The following is a 16225-nucleotide window of genomic DNA, read 5'->3' as shown; positions in this document are numbered from 1 at the left end:
TGGGGGGGGGCTAACGAGCTTCACGCCGCTAAAACATTTATCCTTGTCACATCGGAAAATGAAATGACCGGGAAATTCTGAATCCGTTCAACTCCAACACCGAAGAAGACGACTTTGAAGGTTTATATTGAGGTGCGCTCAATAGTTCGGAAATTACTGTAAATAAGATTTCACACAGAGTAAAAAAATTATGATTTCATTCTATTTCATTTTTTGATATATTAATTTGGTGGTGTGCCGTGTGATAATGTAAAATATGTATCGTGGCTCAAAAATAGAAACACTGATATAGCTAATGAATGAATAAATGTATTGATTTACACAATTAATAAGTTTTCATTGCAATTCATATATATATATATATTTATTATTATAACTATTATTATTTTATGTATTAATTAATTAATATTTTAATTAATTTTCTACATTTTATTTTAATTTCTTCTTGATGTTCATCATTTTAATGCTATTGTGCTGATGTGTCCCACAATTGCCCCTCATGGCAAATTTTTGGGATTCTGATTTAATGTTGACCACATGGTTGCACCTCCCAGGAGGATCCACATCACCAAGGCCACCTTGCAGTATCTCAACGGGGACTACGAGGTGGAGCCGGGGTTCGGCGGGGAGAGGAACGCGTACCTGAAGGAGAACAGCATCGAGACCTTCCTGGTCCTCGGCTGCAGCCAAAAAAGGGTCGGTGCTAACGCTACGTTCACAATTCCGTTTAGCTATTTTTGTTTATTTTATTCTTGTCATTGCCATTGTCATTGTTTATGTTGTTGTTAAATGTTGATAGTCGTTTTTCACCCTTACTTTTTTTTTTTTCATTCTGTTGTCTATTCTTATCCTCGATGTTGTTGTTGTTCTTTCTGCTGTCTATTTATTTGTGGATGTCTTTTGGTTTTTCTAATTTTCTCCTAATTGTCTCTCTATTTCTACTTATAATCATATTTATTTGACACTTAGAACTGATTTTCTGTTGTGACAAAAGAATTTCCCCAATGGGGATCAACAAAGTGTATCTTATCTTAATATTGACTGGAAATTCAGTGCAATATTCACCGAATTGTTTTGATAAGGTCTGGGGGAAAAAAAAAAGTCAAAAATATGAGTGAACTTGCATTTGCAGAAAGCTTATAAGATAAAAAGAAATAGAATTTTGAATTATTGAAAGGATGATTAACTGAAGGATGAATGAATGAATGACATTTCGTGTAAAAGATCTGATTCTGCCACTTCTTTTGTCACAGCAGCCAAACAGTTATGATATCAATACATATGAAAATACAGTGGACCCTCGCTACTGAGCGGATTTTTTTGTAATTCAGTTCTCGCAATTCATCGTTCTTCGGTGGTTTCCTTTGCATTATTTGAATTTGAATCAAATTAATTTGATACAATAAATAAAATACCAGCTCTCCTTTGTTAAACAAAGATACCCTGCATCGCAAACAGTTGCTCACACCATTGTACCCACGCGAGATCTCATACGGAATAACATCGGCTATATGTAGAGTATAAGTACGTAGATATAGAGTATAGGTACCCCACGATCTACGATGCCTCCAAAACACCCACATAGACCACAAGCGTACATTTAATATGATTTTCAATTTTCTCATTTACTGTACATTTTGTATTGTATTTCAATGTTTATTGTATGTTACAATCATCCAAAAGTGTTTAGTGTACATGTCTAAGAGTCTGGGAAGGGCAATGCAGTCGATGGTGTGTTGATAGCACTTTGCGGGAGGTTGGTTGAAGGTTAATATTTAAGGAAATACCATCAAAATTATCTCGTCTGTCCTTTTCGGAAATTCACTTTTAGCGGGAGTTACGTTCCAAGACGTCCCCGTGAAAAATGAAGGGTCCACTGTAAATATAAATAGAGAGACCATTAGAAGATAGCAAAAGATAGCCACAAATAACTAGACAGCAGAGAACAACAACAAGAACAAGAACAGAAAACAGAATGGGGAAAAAAAAAAAAGCAAATAGACAACCGAAAAGACAATAACAAGGATAGGAACATACGGGGAATGACAATAGCAAAACAAAAATAATCGGGACGCGAATGAATGGGCCGAGACCAACAAGGATAAAACGGAGTTAGCGAGGTGTCGAGGTTGTGGTAGCGCAGACGTACCTCCTGCCGGTCAGAGTTGTGTGCCGTCCAGACCGCTGTTAGACACTCATCCCACCATATTCACCAGGCGAAGGGAACATTTGGTCGAGTCGTCGTGTTTCTCCCCCTCTGAGCAGAAGGAAGAAAAGGCGATGATGGCGAAGATGCAGCGGACGAGAGCCAACTCCAACGAGGGGCTGATGCCACGCTGGGTCCCTGACAGGACTTTCTCCAGGACTAAAGACTCCAAAGTCTTCAGACAAATGGTAAGAGACGGTTTCAGAAAGGAGCAGCTGGTCCCCTCGGGGGGTCCAGACCTCCGACGCACATCGACGCTTACTTCTTTGCCCCAAAGTCAACATAGTAGATCCATCAGTCATCTTCACATGTACGGAAGCTTGCAGAAGATCAGCGGTTGACGGGTCAATGAACCGCGGTTCGGACTCAGTGTGAAGGCTCTTTTCCTTTTCCCACAGATGTTGTTTTGATAGCCTTCGTGCTCACTCTTCATCAATACCACCGCTACCAATAATACGTCCGATTTCCAATACGATGTAAAGAATTGAAAATACATTGCGAGAAGAAAAGCAAGTATGAACGGGTGGGTTTGGGAGTTTCGGAAGGGCGACGGCGACGAAGCCTCGGTCCCCGAAGGCCCGGCGCTCGGAGTCGACGATGGAAGGCTTCAAGGATCGAAGGATTCAAGACTTTTATCGTCATTACACAGAAAGCAAGGAAATTAAGAGATAGCGGCTCTCAGATTCAGCGGAATCAGAAAAAGAAAAAAACAACCTTAAAAAGCGGGACACGGCACAACAGTGCAACGATGGCAACATCTCTTGGGGGGGGGGGAGATAGAAGACAGAAAACAAATAGAAAAATAAAAATGGAAGAAAAATATAAATAATAGAAGTCAAAAAGTGAGGAAAAAAAGGGTTTATTGCACTGTATAGTACTGAACGTGAGGTTCAGGTGTTCAGGGTTGTACAAAATTTTATAAGATGAGCGCATTGGGGTTAAAACTGTTTTTCGGTCTGTTTGTTTTTGCCTTGATTGCCCTAAACTACCTCCTTGGTGGCGACAGTTGGAGGGTGGGATGGATCTCTGAGGATGCTCTCCTGAGGTAGCATCATAGATGTTCCTCAAGCGATGGGACAGGATGACCAGTCATATTTTGGGCTGTTTATGGTCCTCCTTTCTGCTTCTTGTTGTGGCAAACTGGACAAAGACGTCTTCATCCCAGAGGTTTCTTAACTTCTAATGACCCGTGGGGAGTTTCCCCAATATAACTAGGTTTTGGAGTTTTTACTAGATGCAGAATTGGACAGGGGCGATGTGGACTCTGGAGCGGCCGGATGTAAAGTAACGGATGAGTTGAGTTTTGTGTCGTGTTTGGAGGTCAGTAAGTGAAAAGCCACAGAGCGGGAGTGTCCAAACTCATTTTCCCCGAGGGCCAATTTAGCATAATGGTTGCCCAAATGTAAAGGTAACAGAATAAATGTAACTAAATGGAATATGAAATAAATTTGATTACTCATTCAAATCCAAAATGTTACGGATGGATTTGCATAGTTGTAAAAAAACGTTAGTTTTACTAGTTATCCTGTTCCAAAGCTAGCTTTCACTGCAGCAGTGTTTTTGGATGCGGCTTTCGTGAACACATTCTGCTGCCAACGTAGTTTTGGATTTTAATTCGTGGACTATTTGTTTTTTTTCTGGAAGGCTAACTTGAGCATACTTTGGTCTGTGTTTTTTGTCAAAATACCGACGTAGATTGTTCTCTTTGACAACCGACGCAGCCTCATAACTCAAAAGACATACCGGTGTAGTCGCCTTCCCATCCTTCTTGAAACATCCTTCCATCTGCATCAACGTTTCTCTTCCTGGACATTTAGGGATCGTTTGTATTTCTCAGTTCACCTCGGTGAAAATAGCATGGATGGGGATACGCAGCCATCCAATGTAACACGATTGGCATGAATTATGGGAAATGTAGTTTACGGCCAATGCACGCGTTTGACTTTAAGACAGGGGTGTCAAGCTCATTTTGGTCCGGGGGCCACTTACGGCCTAATTTGATGTCAAGGGGGCCGGACCGGTAAAATCATTGCGTAATTACCCAGAAGTAACACCAAGTCCTAATATTTCCTTTGTTTTAGTGTAAAGAAGAACAGGTTCATGATAAATATTTTTCTATGTAATGAACCGTTCCTTTAAAACATACATGATAAACAACTTGAGATTCATGAAGAAAAGTAAATGCAATTTCAACAACACTATGCCTCAGTTCTGGCTGCTCAGTTTTGTTGTATTTTTCGCCATGACGAGTCCCATAGTGGCACCAAACATACAGGTTTCTTATGAACCTCAATGAACAAATAAGAAGTGGTCCATTTTTCTTTGGAAAACCTTACACTCCATGTCCACTTTCAGACATCTTGCTGATGAGGAGCCAACAGGAAAGCAAGTACATTTCTGATAATTAAAAATGCTATTTACAGACCTGGAAGTCGCATTCCTGCTATTTGTCTAAAACAGCGCGCCCCTAGCAGATAATATAGTCACTGGATTTTTATTTCTAAAAAGTAGTTCACGATTTTTATGTACTTTTTTTCAAATTGTAGATTTATTCCACGGGCCGGATTGGACCCCCTGGCGGGCCGGTACCAGCCCGCGGGCCGTACGTTTGACACCCCTGCTTTAAGATGTTCTCACCGGCCACATAAAACGACGCGGCGAGCCACATTTGGGCCGCGGGCCTTGAGTTTGGCACGTTCGCTCAACGAAGAGTCTCCTGTTCGCCTCTGCTTTCCTTTCCCGAGTGATCTCGTACGCTCTCGGCTAGCGCGCCGATGCGTAGCTTAGCTCAACGAACAGAGCAGCGCCATCGGAAGTGTTTGGACGCAGTGACTGTTCAGAATGTTTCAGTAAAACCAGCAAAAAGAACAAAGAAGAGGAAAACGTGTTGTCTGGATAACCTTCTTGTGTCTCTATCTCAGGTCGGACATTATCATATTATATCGCTTTTATTGCTCCCTGACTCTGGTGTCGGTTATTTTTCAGGGAATCGATGAGACCTCCAGTAAAGATAAGTGAGTAATCGCTCCCAAAATACAAATCGTTTCATTTTCCACCCAGCTTTATTCGGAACCTGAAACATCTTCTTGTTTTTTTTCCTCTCCTTCAGCCGGGGGGTCCAGGAGACCATGAACCCTGAGGACGAGGTGGACGAGTTCCTGGGCCGGGCCATCGACGCCCGCAGCATCGACCAACTGAGGAAAGACCACGTGAAGAAGTTCCTCCTCACTTTTCAGACCTCTGGCTTGGAGAAGAAGGTCCGGAACGATCACGGATTTTGTTGTTTAATTGCATATTTTCATCTCCAGCTTGACGTTTTTGTTTCGGCGTCTTCATCCAACAGTATTCCAAGAAGGTGGACGATCGTTTCGGGGGCTACGTCGCCTGCACTCTCCTCGTCTTCTGCTTTATATCCTTCATCCAGATCGTTATCTTCCCAAAGTGAGGACGTTTACTCTCAAGCTGCTTGTTTTTGAGATTTAACCCATCATTTTTCAACCAATATATATCGTTCATTTTGTTTTTCCTTTGTTTTCCCGCACAGCACCCCGGTCATGTTTGGAATCTACATCAGTATTTTCATCATACTCGCCAACATCCTCTTCATCTGTGCCATATACTCCTGTATCAAGGTAAACACACACACATTAGAGGTTTTCAAAAATCTGCACACCAAAAGTGCTCCAAAAATACAGATAATTTATATTATATATACACAGTGGACCCGAAATTGACTCGTATAATATGACAAGAAAGGCGGTGAGAGACGGAGATAATAAGAAAAACGAAAGTCAATCTAACGTTTGCCGTGAGCTGAGAGTTGCAGTATCACGCTGGTAGTCATTGTAGCCTTCCTCATTTTTGATTGAATAAATAAATAAAAGTAATAAAATATTGTGCACCCGAGTTCATGCCGCTGATCAATTTTATTTAATTATTATTTGTTGATTTTATTTCTTTTTTTTTTTTCAGTATCAAATGGTTCAGTCAAATTTTTCGTCAAATTGGTGCAATTTAAATCTTTTCTGTCACAGAATAAAAAAAATGATATGAACAAGGTTATTCTTTTTTGCAAGTTGAGCTACATTTCTTTCTTTTTTCTTTAACGTTAATAAGGATACAATGTTTTGCATAGAACAATTTTATAGATAAATGATTCTAATTGGGGGGCGTGAAATGTTTTCATGTGCGGAGTTTTGTTATTTCCTACTTGCTGTGAACATGTTTTGGGATGAGAGGGAGCCGAGAAGATTAAGTGGAGCCGCCGTTGCTTAATTGTTATAATTATTTTTATAAAGATAAGGTTTGTTAACCTGAAAATAGTCATCGTCGGGCACGTCCGACATGTGAAATATATAATTTTGCATGTTTATTTTCACACTGACAGTCGCGAAAGTGCCTTTTAGGCTTGTGTGCCATTATCTGCTGCTCCTATTGCTCCTGCACCATCGAAAATTTAAAATTTAAAGAAAAATTGAGCACAAATACCCCCAAAATCATATTCTGCTGATTACAAGCTGCAAGTAGTGAAATATGCAGCCGAAAACTAATCGAGTTGCAGAAATAAAGTTTGCATGAATATGAGTGACTTTGCAGAAGAACCTTCTTGGTGTTACCGCTTCAAGCAAACCGCCTCCCTTTCAGAGCACCGACAACTATATCCAAAAAAAGCAGCATCAAAATTGTAAACATCAAGAATAAAATAAAAGCAAAGAAAATTTAAAAGAGAGTAAAAATAAATAAAGGAAAAAAATAAAAATAACACATCCTAGATATGAATGAATGAAATATTATTATGTATATATACATATATATATGTGCATGTATATATATGTGTGTATGTGTGTATGTATGTAAATTGGAAGTGACACAGAGGATGAAAAATTCAATGGATTGAGCGATTTGGAGTTAGATTGATGTTGTTTATGCTTTAGTTATTTGAATAACTATTAATATGTCATGTTAACATACCAGACACCGATTCAGCCCCCTATTGTTATCACTATAACTCGCCTTTCAAGGTGAAATGCAGATTCTGTAAAACACTTCCTTCCCCAAAAATGCGACTTATAGTCCAGTGCGACTTATATATATGTTTGCTTCGTCTTAACTCTTCGTTTTTTTGCCTGATGCGTTTGAAAAGTACGGTTTGCACATTTACTAAGCGGAAGGGTGTTGCTTCTGCTTCACATCAAGAAGGTCCCTGGTTTGAGTCTCCACCTTCCAGACCCGTTGGGTTCCTCCAGGTTCTCCGGGTTCCTCCCAAAAGAAGGGTTGGTTGGAGATCCTAAAACTGTCCCGACGTGTGAACGAAAGGGCGAACGGTTGTCCGTGCGGCCTTGTGATTGGCCGAACCCTCCCTCGCCAGCATCGCGCCCCCGACCGCGCAAACGACGAATAATTTGAATTTCCTTCCGTCCCACAGCTCTTTCCGGCCGCAATGCAGACCGTCTCCAAGAAGATCGTCCAATCCCGCACCAACAGCACCCTGGTCGGAGTGTTAACCATCATCCTCGTCTTCATCTCCGCCTTCGTCAAGATGGTGAGGCGGGAATTTTTGAAAAAAAAAACAAAAAACGATGACGTGTTGTGACATGACCTTGCGTCGTCCTCCATCGCAGTTCGCGTGCGACACCCAGAGCTTGAAGGTGTGCGTCGCCGAGAAGCTGAACACCAACCCCAACATGGTGACGCCCTGCATGGTGGGCGGCCTGAACGTTTCCGCCGACGGAGGCGTGGAGATTTGTTCCAGCAGAGACTCCTCCTGCCCCTTTCCCGAGGTGAGACGTTCCCGCGATCGAACATCTGTTTTTTTTTTTTTTTTTTTTTTTTGTCTCCCGAGATCCGTCGTTGATGCCGCTTGCTCTCCCGCCAGTATTTCAGCTACAGCGTGCTGCTGACGCTGCTGGCCTGCTCGGTGTTCCTGCAGATCAGCAGCATCGGGAAGCTGGCCCTCATGCTGCTCATCCAGCTCACCTTCCTGCTGCTGGTGGAGTGGCCGCAGGTCGTGCTGTTCGACAACGCGGACCTCTTCGTCACCGCAAATGCCATGTGAGACGCCGCCGAGTCCTCGTCCCGTTCCCGGTCGCTTAAATCGAACCCGTTATTTTATTAGAAGGGGGAAATAATCAGCCGGTTTTGTAATCGGAACATGTTTTCCTTTTTCAGTGACGCAAACGAAACAAGTACTCAATGGTAAGACTGGAATAAGTCGTTTTTTTTTTTTTTTTTTGTGTCTATTTTTTCTGTATCTGCATAAATCCGAACTAATTTTTTTGTTATTCTGTGTTGTGACTTAAGGTACAGTTTCAGTGAAACTACAAACACAACCCAGTGGTGAGAGCCGTCGCTTTTTACCGAGATTTCCTTTATTTTCCTTGCGCAAGTCTCACCTCGCGTTCTGATTATTTTTTATTTTTTGCAGCCCATACGGCGTGACCAAAGTGTCCCTGAGGGTCATGACCCCCGTGATCCTCACAGTCTTCGTCCTGGCGCTGTACCTGCACGCCCAGCAGGTCGAATCCACGGCGCGCCTCGACTTCCTTTGGAAGCTGCAGGTACGGCGTTTGTCCACCAGAGGGCGCTGTTTCCCCGCTCACGCCGCCTCACCCGTCCCGACCGCGTTCCGATACTTTCTCCCGATACCGATCTGATTATCCGACGCTGCGTGAATTCAAGGGTCGGCAACCTTTGGCGCTCAAATAACCATTTAGATCCGTTTCCCCACCGTTTAGAAAACACCGGGAGCCACGCAACCCTTTTGAAATTTAAAATGAGCATAAAATGTTTTTTTATTTTTCGCCTTTATGCTATGTATAAACACAATATATGTTGCGTTTTTTGTTTTTTTTTTTGAATCGACGAACGACTGCAGATGAAGCAAAATGGGTTTCTGAGGGCAACAAAACATTTTGAGCTCTGAAAAAAAGACATTGGGTTGAAGGTTATTTTTAAGCAAAATACTCAATGGCTATTTGAGTCCTTCTAGTGTTTATGGAAAAATAAAAACTTAAATTATCCACCAGGAACAAACCAAAAATGGCATCCTCTCTGTGTGCTGTCATACATTTACTGGCATGTACAGAAAGAGCAACAACATATTTAGATGTTAAGATAAACGTTATTGATCCTCATCGGGAAAATTATTTTATCGCAGCAACGTAATAGTTATGGTATCAATAAATATGATTATAAATATAGAGAGACAATTAGAAGATAGCAAAAGACATCCACAAATAAATAGATAGCAGAAAGAACAACAACATCAAGGATGAGGATGGACAGCAGAATGAAAAAAAAAAACAGTGAAAAATAAACAACCATTTTAAATTACATTTTAAAAATGAAAATAAAAAACATTTTCATCAAATACTTGTGAATTATTTTCAAAAGGGAGCGGCCTCAGCTCCGCAGCCGCGGGTTTTTCCGACCCCTGAACTAGCCCGAGTTTAAAGTTATGAATTTCGATACATGCGTTTGACAGTTCAACAGCTCTGCAATGCATTAAAATAAAACTAAGAAAACACCCGAAGCCGACCGGTTCCTGCATTGTGTTTTGTTTTCGTTTTTTTTATTCAACCAAATTTGGGATCCTAAGTCAGCTCACTGCTTTACTTGTAGTGCAGCAGCAGCTGCTGTTGGACAGAACAGTTGTCAGAAGTGTCTGGGTTTGATTTTGTCCCGGAAGTTGCCTCGTCTTGGGGAGATTTTTAGTTTTGTGGTCCCAGACAATCACCCTGAGCTCCACACCCAGAAATAAACCACCAAAGACGAAGAGGGAGCAACATGGAGGTGGAAGCTGCCACGCGTTCATGGAATATTAACCATGGACTATCAGATGGGTCACTTAGCGTGAAGAACCCTGCTAGCCGCTTGCTAATTGTGGACTTTTTCTTGCCGAAATGTAGATATTCTTCTGAAGCCCTGGAAACCCTTCTGAGGTCTCACTGGGGCATCTTCGTCGCTCCTTATCTCGCTGCTTCTGTCCATTTTGTCGCAAGAAAACATCTGACCAGTGACCCAATAGGTCTTTAATATGGCGCTCCATAGTCTGCAAGAGGTACCTCGCAAGGAGCGTGGCTTATGAGTTCCACCATCACCAAACGCCTACATCACGAGTTCCTGTGGAACAAAAAAACAAGCCTATTCTAGAGAAAGTTTTACAGCCGGCGTAAAGTTCCCACAGTGTTGATACTTAACAAGAGCCAAACTCATCTAGTCTACTGACTTGTCTTCAGTAACTCAACAATTCCATTTAGTCAGTGGATGAGGAGAACCGGAATCCTCCACGATAGAAAAGGGCTGGTCGTCCATCGCATTCAGTCACTTTTTCAGATGTAGCGCCAGGAAATGTCTCTCCTGGACCCAGAGCAGCAAAGCTAGCAACTTCGGTTTGACCGCCCTGAGCTCCACGCATTCCCCGTTTAAACGCCATGTCCAGTTTGTTGTTCTAAACGAGGCTCTGCTTTGGCCGCTGTACGAAACGCTTTCACTGCAAACGGCCTCTAAACCGTCTTCCCTTTCGGTTGTAAAGTCATCCCAAGCTAGTGACATCTCAACTGTTTGCTAGCTGGTTGTGGGACAAGCTAACTCCAATCCCGACCGATTCTTTTTAAGGTAGCCAGTAATCGGATGGGATGCTATCGGGACGTCTCTAGTGCAAGCTGTGTTTTTCTAACGGAACCCCCCTTCGCTCCCAGGCCACCGAGGAGAAGGAGGAGATGGAGGAGCTGCAAGCCTACAATCGTCGTCTTCTCCACAACATCCTGCCCAAGGACGTCGCCGCGCACTTCTTGGCGCGCGAACGGCGCAACGACGAGCTTTACTACCAGTCCTGCGAGTGCGTGGCCGTCATGTTCGCCTCCATCAGCAACTTCTCGGAGTTCTACGTGGAGTTGGAGGCCAACAACGAGGGGGTGGAGTGCCTCCGGCTGCTCAACGAGATCATCGCCGACTTCGATGAGGTGCGCCGCGCCCCGACGGACGCTATCCATCGGCGGCGAGACCAGATTAACGTTTCTTCCCACCGTCCTCAGATCATCAGCGAAGAGAAGTACCGGCAGCTAGAAAAGATCAAGACGATCGGTTCCACCTATATGGCCGCCTCGGGCCTCAACGACTCCACCTACGACAAGGAGGGCCGGAGTCACATCACCGCGCTGGCCGACTACGCCATGAGGCTGAGGGAACAGATGAAATACATCAACGAGCATTCATTTAACAACTTCCAGATGAAGATCGGTAAGGAGGACAAGGCGCGGCTTCAGAGTATGACCGGAATACGCTGCTTGATTACGTCGTAAGGTTTTGTTTCGTCGGCAAATTTCTAGGTCTGAACATCGGACCAGTGGTAGCAGGGGTCATCGGGGCACGGAAGCCCCAGTACGACATCTGGGGAAACACGGTCAACGTGGCCAGTCGCATGGACAGCACGGGCGTACCTGATCGCATACAGGTGGGTCTCCAGAGGCAGCTTCTGGATCGACCAAATTGTGTTTGGTCAAATACGATCATGCAATCGACTCATTTAGCTCTTGTCACATTAGCATCTTAGCACTGTAGGGATTTTCTGACATTTGTTTGGCCCCTTTTAAGGTATCAAGGGCTACTTTCTCGCGTTAGGAACTTTTTGCAGTTCCCCGATCCTTATAAGGAACTAGGCCATTCCTTTGCGAATTGGGACAGAGGAGGAACCAGGGATCATGGACCTTCAGCTGCTAGAGGCATTTCAGCTCCTATTCCGAGTCATGGTCTTTCCACCGTCCCATAGGGACTCGTGTGATGTAGGAGCAAGGTGATTTTGGGGGCTCTTTAGCAACACCCATCACCGGATACTTCTTGTAGACTGTCGAGCGCTATTTTTTTAAAAACCACTGAAGTCCAGGCTCGGGCCTGCTACACCACAGAGGGGTTTCCAGGGCTCGCAGAGGAACATCAACATTTTGGCCAAAATAAATAGTGTTAGCTAACGGCTAATGGGGCTCTCCACACTTTGAAGCAGCGCAGGGAGACGATAAAAACACTCAGAGCACTTTTATAGTCCACGGTTATTATTCCATGAACGCTGTGGCCGAGTCGTCTCCTTTTTCTACTTCCTGGAACCAGATTTGAGCGGGAGAGTTCTCAGTTTCTGTGGCTGTAGATGGTGACGTAATCAAACGTGGATAAAAACATTGGAAACCTTTTTGGGAGGCTGGTCACTAGAGGGTGGTATTTCACTGTGCGAGTGGAACCCTGCTCTTGCACAGTACCTTCAGTTTAGAGCACATCAGCATCATGGGTGCCCTCAAAGGGCCACATGGAGTGGTAACAGTATAAATGTAACCAAATGTAATGTAAAATAAATATAAATACTCCTTAATGTTCAATAACTCATTCAAATCTAAAATGTTGCACATGCAATTGCATAGATGTAAAAAAAACTATGTTTACTAGTTGCTTTGTTATAAAGCTAGCTTTCTCTGCTGCAGTGTTTTATGGAGGCGGCTTTTGTGAACACATTCTGCCGTCATCGTAGTTTGGCTTTTAATTCTTGGACAATTTGTTGATTTTCTGGTAAGCTAACTTTAGCATACTTAGCTCCGTGTTGGTGTCAAAACGCCGACGTAGATTTTGCTCTTTGACAACCAGCGGTGCCTCGTAACACAAAAGACATACCGCTTTTTCTCCTTGAAGCACAAACAGCCTTCCATCTGCATCAACTTTTCTCTTCCTGGACGTTTAGGGATCATTTGTATGTCTCAATTCCACTTGTTGAAAATGGCATTGATGTGGAAAATGTCGTTTATGGTCAATGGACGTGTTTGAGTTATTTATTTTAAGACAATCAGACCTTTTCACACGTTCTCATCGGCCACATAAAATGACTTGGCGGGCCACTTTTGGCCCGCGGGCCTTGAGTTTGACACGTGGTTTAGATGATGGGACTCAGAACGGCAGGGTATTTTTAACAGATATTCGAAAAATACCATCCAGGCTGAGCGTTTGTTGTTCAGTCGTAATCAGCTAAAGCAGTGTTTCTCAATTATTTTCTGTTACGCCCCCCGAGGAAGAAGAAAACATTTCGTGCCCCCTCACTCTCCGCCGCAACTATAAATAGTATCATTTGTCTATAAAATTGTTCTATGTACTCTGCATAACAATGTATCCTAATTGGAAAAAAAGAAAAAGAAAGAAATACAGCTCAACTTGCAACAAAGAATAACTCGAACATTGTTTTTTAGTCTGTAACCGAAAAGATTTAAAGTGCATTAATTTGTCTGAAATTTTAAAAATCAAATCAGGATTAATGGCTCCAATGAGCAGATTTTGCAGTGCACAGGTTTTCTCATCTCACAACAAACAAGACGGTCTCTCCTTGCTTCCCAGCGTAGTCACTCTGAACCCGGGTGCTTCATACGTTTTGTCATATTTCCTCGTCTTAGCTTTCATTGTCTTATTATCCTTGTCTCTCACTCCTTTGCTTATCGTCCTTTTTAAATATTTTTCCATGGTGTCTCTTGAGGGTTTGTTCTCTGCACTTCATATCTCCTGCTCTATGCTGTGTGTGCACATCTTCTTCTTTTTCTTTTCCTTTGGGCTTTTCCCTTCAGGGGTCGCCGCAGGGAATCAACCTTCTCCATCTAACCCTATTCTCTGTATCCTCCTCTCTCACACCAACTACCTTCATATCCTCTCTCACTACGTCCATAAATCTTTTCTTTGGTCTTCCTCGAGACCTCTTGCCTGGCAGCTCCACCTTCAGCAACCTTCTACCCAGATTTACAGGGGAGTGTTCATTTGTCATACATGTCCTGCACCCCTGTGAAACATTCTTGTTTTCCCTTCAGGGGTCACCAAAGCGAATCAACCCTCTCCATCTAACCCTCTTCATATCCTCTCCTGCTACGCCCATAAATCTTCTCTTTGGTCTTCCTCTAGACCTCCAATTCTAGTATCTGTCTACCAATATATTCACTATACCTGCTCTGTACATGACCCAACCATTCTCTTACCGTCTCTCCAAAATGTCACACTAATGGACTCATTCCCGATCTTATCCATCCTGGTCTTTCCCAAAGAGAACCTTCATTCCTCTCCTTTCCAGCGCATACCTCCACCTCTCTAGATTTATCCTCTGTTCCACGACAGATCACAATGTCATCTGCAAACATCATGATCCATGGAGATTCCGGTCCAACCTCATCTGTCAGCCTGTCCATCACCACTGCAAACAAGCGTCCTGCTATTTGAGTAGCCACAAGCTAAACCAGGGTTGTCAGACGGGTACAGGCCCGCCAGGGGGTCCAATCCAGCCCGTAGACTAAATCTACAATTTGAAAAAAATACATAAAAATCATGAACCACCTTTTTGTGGAAAAATGCAGTTCCTATAGTGTCTGCTCAGGATGCACTGTTTTAGTCGGTGTTAGCAACCTGCCACATCACTATGAAACTTACAACAAATGTACCTGCTTTTCCTTTTGGCCCATCAGCAAGATGTTGTTGTCAAAAAAGAGAAAAAGTGGACATGGAATGTCGGCTCTTCCCAAAGAAAATGGACCACTTCGTAGTTGGTCGTTGAGGTTAATAAGAAACTTGTATGCTTGGTGCCACTGTGAGACTCGCCCTGGCAAAAAATACAACAAGATACACGGAGCATGTATTTTTAAAGTAACACTTCATTACATGTAAAGATTTTTATCATGAACCTGTTCTCCTTTACCCTAAAACAGAGGAAACATTTGGACTTTGTGTTACTTCTGGGTAATTTCGCTATGATCTTACTGGTCCGGCCCCCTTGAAATCAAATGACCAAAACGAGTTTGACACCCCCGAGCTAAATGCTATATAAAGTGATTTTCCTTTGGATGTCCCCTCTCCAGGTAACGACAGACCTCCACCAGGTGCTTGCAATCAAAGGGTACGTGCTGGAGTGCCGCGGGGTCGTCAAGGTCAAGGGCAAAGGCGAAATGACGACCTACTTCCTGAATGACGGGCCGCCCAACAGTTAGCAGCCGCGGCGACCGCGGGCGGCGAGACGGCGCCGCGCTGCAGGGGGGGACACGGCACCGCCGAGCGAGGACTCACGGCGCGGGCAAGTGGCCGCAAACTAGAAACGCCATCACTTGAAATCCGAAGCGAAGGAGGAAACATCTTTTAGGACTTCGAAAACAGGGAGCGCGCGTTCCCGACGGGAGGGAAATGTTGGTCCGGCAGCCATTTTGTCCGGCGTGCACGCCGCGGGACACGTGGTTCTCATGTCTAGCCTCTCTCTCAGGCTTCTCGAAAGATGCAAAGTCTGTTTATTTAAAACAACGCCTTTTAGCCTGTGTCAAAAAGAAGATTAACGCTGTACATAAGGCTACTTCTTATTTTACTTTGTGTTCGTTTTCACCTCTTTTCCCCTTTTTGGGCCTTTTTTTTTTTTTTTTAATTTATTTTTTTTTTTAAATTTCACACGACTTACAAAAAAGGTACTCATACTTTGTTTTTGTTTTTTTTTTTTTTGTTGGTTTGATTTATTTATTTCAAATCTCAACGTTTTGTGCAAAAGGTCCTTTATGAAAAAAAAAAAAAAAAGTGTGAATACATAACAGTACGTGCACAAATATCCAGTTTATGACACGTTTATAAGTGTGTACATGCATATTTGTGTGTGTATGAATATATGTATAAAATGAGGAGGGAATATATTTGACCAAAGACGAAAAGTATTTGCGAAAAGCAAGGCAAGACGTGTCGATATGTGCCGGCCGGAGTCAGCGGCGTTCGCCGTCCCGAGTGTTTTTTCGGGCACGAAATGCGGCGTCCGCTCCGTTGTTTTCATGTGCGATTTCATTTAACCCCGTCACAGACGACCACGCCATTGCTCCGGGATTTTAAGGGGGGGGAGCAAGAATACAGAACCCCTCCGAGAACACAGATGCAAAAAAAAAATAAATAACAAAAAAAAACAAGTCCTCGGGATCGGTTCAGATGTGCACATTAAGTCAGCTACTTGCTTTAAAATCTAAATTTCCTTAGGTTTTAACAGTCAGA

At 43.2% G+C, this 16225-nt stretch overlaps 1 protein-coding gene across 1 annotated transcript in view; it reads left to right on the top strand.

Moving 5' to 3' along the window:
• The window catches only part of LOC147226886 (adenylate cyclase type 6-like), a 58213-nt gene extending 41988 nt beyond the window's left edge, over positions 1-16225 (top strand). Inside the window, exons 8-23 of the mRNA XM_086160036.1 lie at positions 555-696; positions 2266-2394; positions 5192-5220; positions 5316-5463; positions 5550-5647; positions 5751-5838; positions 7632-7748; positions 7828-7986; positions 8082-8257; positions 8375-8401; positions 8507-8542; positions 8631-8763; positions 10906-11169; positions 11242-11446; positions 11536-11660; positions 15070-16225. Of these exons, the coding sequence (XP_086016162.1) occupies positions 555-696; positions 2266-2394; positions 5192-5220; positions 5316-5463; positions 5550-5647; positions 5751-5838; positions 7632-7748; positions 7828-7986; positions 8082-8257; positions 8375-8401; positions 8507-8542; positions 8631-8763; positions 10906-11169; positions 11242-11446; positions 11536-11660; positions 15070-15198 (2005 nt within the window). The 3' untranslated portion in view covers positions 15199-16225. The remainder of the gene's footprint in view (positions 1-554; positions 697-2265; positions 2395-5191; positions 5221-5315; positions 5464-5549; positions 5648-5750; positions 5839-7631; positions 7749-7827; positions 7987-8081; positions 8258-8374; positions 8402-8506; positions 8543-8630; positions 8764-10905; positions 11170-11241; positions 11447-11535; positions 11661-15069) is intronic.

This window comes from Fistularia commersonii, chromosome 14 (assembly GCF_037954325.1).
Source record: "Fistularia commersonii isolate RoL2024-O1a breed Wild chromosome 14, RoL_Fcom_v1.0, whole genome shotgun sequence".
Taxonomy (NCBI): domain Eukaryota; kingdom Metazoa; phylum Chordata; class Actinopteri; order Syngnathiformes; family Fistulariidae; genus Fistularia; species Fistularia commersonii.
This window is presented reverse-complemented; position numbering and strand designations above follow the sequence as displayed.